General features: G+C 42.9%; 1 protein-coding gene across 1 annotated transcript; it reads left to right on the plus strand.

Annotated features, from left to right (window-relative positions):
* Positions 1-519: 519 nt before the first annotated feature.
* FIBIN (fin bud initiation factor homolog) lies at positions 520-2,574 on the plus strand. Its single transcript, XM_043580839.1, has one exon. It carries the CDS (start codon positions 1,001-1,003, stop codon positions 1,634-1,636), a length of 636 nt encoding a protein of 211 aa, XP_043436774.1. The 5' UTR covers positions 520-1,000; the 3' UTR covers positions 1,637-2,574.
* The last annotated feature ends 4,002 nt before the right edge of the window (positions 2,575-6,576 follow it).

Here is a 6,576-nt window from a genome sequence, read left to right on the forward strand (position 1 = left end):
TTAAACCAGCAAAATTCCATTTTCAGCTTTTGTTCCTGCACAGACTAGCAACTGATTACTGCGATAATCAGTATTCTATATTGCTATTGTTTCCCAAGTATTGTTATTAAAAATTTTACTTAGCTACCCATTTCCAAACAAAACTGCCATGTCTTACAAGGCAAATTTGCCTTCAAAGTCACAAACTTTGAAAATGATAATGATAGGCATACTTAACAAATCCAATCTAACTGGTACTTATTTAAAATGTGAAGCAGTATTCCTGCAGGGTAATCACCCTCCCCCCCCCCCATATGTTAATAGCAAACCGATCTTTCTGTGGTGGGAATTCTATTCACCCTGTTCCCGTTTTCTCCTTCAAGTTAAATTCTATTTTGCAAGGTTTCCCTTCCAGTCTTAAAAAAAAAAAAAAAAAAAAAAAAAAAAAAAAAAAAGATCCTGTACCTTTAATAACAAGAGACCTGGCGAGAGGTTTCTTTCCAAACTTGTTCCCTGGCTTCCAAGTGACGAAACCAGCTGTAATTTGAGAGCAGAGAGATCCTCAGGATATCATTAGCCAAAGGAAAAGCTCCGCATTCCCACCCAGTGCAGAGGTTGAAATAGTATCAGAAGGCCAGAGTCTTTCTCTCCAGCCACAGGCTCCATCTTTCAGGAGCAAGGGGGAACTCTGAGAGAGAGAGTGGGGCAGCAGAGCCCGCGGCCTGCCAGCGCCCTGGAGGAGGGCTTCCCTCTCCTGCCCTCGATCCCGCTGGATTGACCCGGCTGAGTTCCAGCCCAGAGCGCAGGAGCGCAGAGCCGGGGCGCCTCCTGCGCTACCCAGGCGCTGGTGACAGCCACATGAAGCCTGCTGGGGAGGCGGGGCCAGGGTGCAGCAAGCCGGCGGGGACCGAGGCTGTGGCCGTCTTAGGGAGGCACTGACTGCCGAGGGGACCCCCTCCCCTCTATCGTGCCTGGGCGAACAGTCTTCTCCAGGGGTCCCCTGTCATCCTGACTATCCAGGATGGTGCTGCTGAAGTTCCTCTGGATGGGTTTCTTCTGCCACCTGTGTCAGGGCTACTTCGACGGCCCTCTGTATCCGGAGATGTCCAATGGGACCCTGCACCACTATTTCGTGCCCGACGGGGACTATGAAGAAAATGATGACCCCGAGAAGTGCCAGCTGCTCTTCAGGGTGAGTGACCACCGGCGCTGCTCCCAGGGGGAGGGGAGCCAGGCCAGCAGTCTGCTGAGCCTCAGCCTTCGGGAGGAGTTCACCGTGCTGGGCCGCCAGGTGGAGGATGCTGGGCGTGTCCTAGAGGGCATCAGCAAGAGCATCTCCTACGACCTGGACGGGGAAGAGAGCTATGGCAAGTACCTGCGGCGGGAGTCCCACCAGATCGGGGACGCCTACTCCAACTCGGACAAGTCCCTCACTGAGCTGGAAAGCAAGTTTAAGCAGGGCCAGGAACAGGACAGCCGGCAAGAGAGCAGGCTCAACGAGGACTTCTTGGGGATGCTGGTCCACACCAGGTCCCTGCTAAAGGAAACACTCGACATCTCTGTGGGGCTCAGGGACAAATACGAGCTGCTGGCCCTCACCATCCGGAGCCATGGGACCCGGCTGGGTCGGCTGAAAAATGATTATCTTAAAGTGTAGGTGTGAGGGCGCGCTGCCTGGGAGAGGGCATCAAATCAGCCCCGTTGTGGAGGGTGGGGACAGAAGCCGGGGCTAACGTCTCCCTTATACTTATTATTTTTTATATCTGGATTTGCACTTGGAGAATCATCTGAAGTGATCTTTAAAAAGAAATAAGCGAGGGCCGAGCTGTTTTGTTTTTGTACATTATTTATGGGATTGCTATTGACTTGTTACTTGGAAAGACCGATTTAAAGCCATGCCTCCGCCTTTCTTAGAGGACTTTCTAACTCTGCACAGACACCTGTTTCCGCCACGTCTAGAAGGACACGGTTTATGCAGGAGGGAGTGATTAACCTTCCCCATCCTGGAGAAAATACCCAGAGAGCAGAGCACATGGTTCCTTTTCACCTTCAGCCTTCCCTCTTGGGCTTTGAAAGCTGTCAGTTGTCTGAGGTGCTGTGCGGCCTGCCTGCCAGCAGACGCCTGTTTCTCCTCTTTTTGTCTCTTAATTTATTAACCGTGGTCTTCAAGGTTTTGTTTTTAGTTTTTTGGGTTTTTGTGGGGGGTTTTGTAAGAGTATTGGCTGGAAGCTATATGCAAATAGTCCTTTGCAGGGAGACGTTTGAGGTGCCTCTGTGAGTGTGTGTAAGCTGAAGTGGCCACATTGAGGAAGTGCAAGCTTTGTGGGGGGTACACACTCACGTCGCTAAGCTGACTTGCTGTGTCTCTCACTGTATGCCTGTGTCCTCAGAGCTACAGTCCATTAAAAAAAAAGTCGATTGTTTGAACACACCCCCAAATGCCTATGTTGTAGCTTACCAATGTATTCGTTCTGGTTTGGGGGTTTTCTTCTGTTTGCTTACTGGAAACTTGTACTTCAAGTAGGGGGGGATTCTAATTCTAATAACTCCTGAACTAAGTTTTATTATTCAGCCAATAAATATGTTCTCATATAATGCTGGCTTATTTTCTAATTGATATCCATAACTTTTGTATTGCAAAGAGGAGTCAGTGCAAGAGGAAAGAGAAGGGTGGGATTGAAGCCAGTTTACTCAAAGTATGTGATAAAGAAGGGAGAGGGATGGCTATGTAGTTGGCAATCCTCCCTACCCTGGCCACCCTTACCCATGTTCAAAAGAAAAAAATCTGGGTCTTGCCAGAAGTTGATCTCTGCTGGTCTGCCTAAAAACTCCAATTTTTCCAGTTTTTTCTGCAGCATCAACTGGAAAAGTTGATGACAAGGCTCATAAGTTTTATGCCCTCAGAATGCAGAGGGAGGGCTCCATTCTAAGTTCTAGGAACTGTAATGATGTTTAATAATTATGAAGCCAGGTCTATGTCATTGATCAATGACTTTAAAAGGTGGAAATGCACTTTATTTCATGTCTTTCCCCAGCCCCTCACTCTCATCTTAAATATGCTTTCCTTTCACACACACACACACACACACACACACACACACACACAGAAAAATAAATATGTGCATAATCTACTTTTCAACAGTGAACAAATTTTTTTCTCTCTCATGCACAAAGAATCCAGTTTCCTATTGCAATGATGTTTCCAATATATCCTCCTATTACTCTAGAGGAAACTGAGGCCCAGAAAGCGACTGATCATCAGCTTGTTGTAACAGCTCCAGGTCTCTTAGATTTAAGTACAGAACTTTCCACATTGCTCTTTTCAAGGATGCTGAGCGATGAGAGGGAGTGATCTGAGACCTGAACCTTTGCATCGCTACCTCATTGTTTAAAATAAAAAAGGAAAACACATGGAATAATACTTAAAAGAATCATTTGTAATTTCTTTTCATCACTCAGGGGTCTGCTTTTAGCTGCCTCTGTACTGGTGTGTGGGAAGAGGGTAAATGATTGTTTAAAAGGGTTTTCTTCTTTATTCTATGAAAGATGAGGGGAAAAAACAGGAGATGACTTTTGGCACTTAAATGATTGTAGTTTGTTGTCACCACACTTAATATCTCAAAACATCCCCATCACTCACTTCCAAGTATCCAAGACTAATCCATAGACACATTAAATGTCATCTCTTCGATTTTCCCGTCTGGGATAGGAGAACAGTAAGCAGGTGATATGGCTGGAAAACTGGTCTCCTGTGCATGCTGATTTCAATCAGTCCCTAAGGGCTGCGTACAGTACTGCGCTAAGGATTTAAAAGGCACAGATGTAAAGAGTGCTGTCCCCAGTTAGAAATGCCTTCCATGGGCACAGAGAGTGGTGGCACATGTGCTACAAATTTGAAAACTCTGAAACAGATTGTGTATGAGCTTCTTTCCAGTGTGAACATTCTATGATTCCTGCAAAACCAGAACGAAATTGTCTGACATTGAATCATCCATTCAAGGCTAGATGTACAGCCAGTAATCCCACAGAGTCTTATGTAAATGACCCTAGAGGACAAATGAGAATTTCCGGGGGGGGGGGGGAGGGGGGTGGAGTGATCTGTCCTTGTTACCAACCCAGAGGCTAGCATCACAAGGCTTTTCCAAATCCTCTTACAGTGGGGAGCCAGCCCCACTTAGACCTTTCCTCCCTACTTCCTTGTTATGCTTATTAGGACCTCCTTAATCTCGAGGTGACACAATCTTTTAAATAGTGCTCCTTTATTTCTTAGACCATGAAATAATACTTTGAGAATCTAAAGAAAACTACATGCTTTCTTCCATGAGAAACCTTACAAAACACCCGTACAACTTAAGATACTCATTATTTTTATAAATGTCAACCATTTCATACGTGTCAGGTACTGAGTGAGGTTGTAGATAATTCTGGGATATTACAAAGCCTTGGGACTTAATCTAACTAAAACTGCTTAAAAGCCTTGTGGAGTTTTATTTGGAATAGGAGGAATTTCTTGTTATTGTTATAATTTGTAGTTACTTATAACAAAAACAACAACAAAAAAACAGCTAACTTTTTCTGAGAACTCAATATTATCAGTCAGGGCCTGAGTTACTTCTCTTAATTCTAGCAACAAACTCTGTAAGGAAAGTGTTAGAGAAAAAGAATTAACCTATGCCAGTGCTTCAAACAGTACTGGACACAGAGTGAATCCTCAATAAATGTTACTTACTATTATTACTGGTATTATTATTATCTTTGGTTTTCTAAAGGAGGCCCAGAAAGCCTAGGTTATGTTCTCCAGGTGAGAACTGGGTGATGTCTTATATTCTCCACTTATATTCTCACTTTTCAAACTGATGATTATCTAGCGGAACATAGATCAAATAAGAGTGTGGGTGGAGAGTAGGGGTTCACTGGGGCCACCAGGTATCCACTGCAAATGTTGTCCTTATAGGCCAGTCAACCTACATCCTCTAGCAGCTCAGATGTCTGACTGTCGTCGGTCAGAAGCTGAGTGGCTCCCATGTTTACAGAATTCCTTACTGATACTGTCTCTGTGCGATGCATTGTTAAATGCCACTCCTCACCGCTCTCCCAATCAGACCATGTGAAAATTTCCACATACCTACTTTGAAACATTCCGTAGGTATCTATCCAGAGTCTGTTGATAAAGGACACCAGGCCACGAGAGCCTCTGCAGCAACCAAAGCCACACTCACAGAAGCTGGCAGAAGCCCGCTGGTGGAGGTGCGTTGTGGAAGGCAGCACGGGGAGGCTGTCCCATACTTTACATACTTTCCGTTGCCTTTTAAACTTGTTTATAACTCTGCTAGGGAAATAGGCTCAAAGCTTTCTGAGAGCAGCCTCGAAACTTAGACTGTAAACTATTTTAGCAGGTAATAAAAATGCTCATGAAAACCACTAACAATATGAAATCACCCGAAAGGGTAATATTCTCAAATTTCCTTCGGACATTTTTCAGAGGATGATTATTAAAATCTTCTTGATAAGGAGCAAGAATCGCTTACGAGATAATAAATACTACCGGTGGCTAATTAGTGTTTTCATATAAAAGGAAAAACAACTGGAGACCTAAGTCTTAGTTAGAATATGCAAATGCATAATGATAACTCACTAATATCAAGAATGAGATTATGCGAATCATCTTCAAGATTTTGGCATTGGGGTTGTCTTTAGGAATACTATCTCCAGAGTAAGGATCCTGATGGATATGTCATCCATCCAACATTTTGAAAGGGCCACTAGATGAAGTACTCAGGATAGAAAATGGAATTTGGCACATGAGGAAAAGGACACCTAAATAAAGAATCAGAACATGGCAGCATATAAGATTGGTATATGTACCAGCTTCTATGGGAGCTTAGCAAGAGTCCAAACTAGAATTAATTGTCTGGGAAATGGAAAGCAGTATAAATAAAATAAGGATTTGGTATGATTACACATTCAAGAGATACAGGGGTTTCATTGTTGCTGTCATTATTGTTATTCTGTTTTTAAGTAACATTTTTCCAACTATACAAGTCATAGCTATTATATTTTAATAACATGCAAACAGCAAAACACAAAGAAGGCCAAATCATTCATATTCTCAAACTACCCCCAGCATACGTGCACTATTTGCGTTTTGGTGTACTTATTCTTTCAGTATGTTAAAAAACATATCTTCATTTTCTTTAACATTTTTCTTTAGGTGAAAGTGATATTCTAGTAATACATTATTTTGTAGTAAATGTCTTTGTTAGCTATTAAATATGCTCAGTAGCATAGACCTTTTAAAAATGCTTAAATCTCCCCCAGTGTGCTTCAGGAAGGAGAGACTCTGGATTCTAGATCTTGCCCCACCATGTATTAGCTGTGCAACTTTAAGCATATCCCTTAAATGTTCTGAAATTCCATCCTTTTGTTTGTAAAATGAAGATAATAGCCAATATTTATTAAACAGCTGACATCATTAAATGATAAATATTTAATATTTATTAAATATTAAACAAAATGTTTTCAGTACATTATCTTATACAATCCTCCCAGTGCTATGTTTTAGGCAGATGTTCTATTTTCTTTGGATAGGAGACTGAG

Source organism: Prionailurus bengalensis, chromosome D1 (assembly GCF_016509475.1).
Source record: "Prionailurus bengalensis isolate Pbe53 chromosome D1, Fcat_Pben_1.1_paternal_pri, whole genome shotgun sequence".
NCBI lineage: Eukaryota > Metazoa > Chordata > Mammalia > Carnivora > Felidae > Prionailurus > Prionailurus bengalensis.

Coding starts and splice junctions, on each gene's coding strand:
- FIBIN (XM_043580839.1), top strand. CDS start 1,001: ATGGTGCTGCTGAAGTTCCTCTGGATGGGTTTCTTCTGCCACCTGTGT.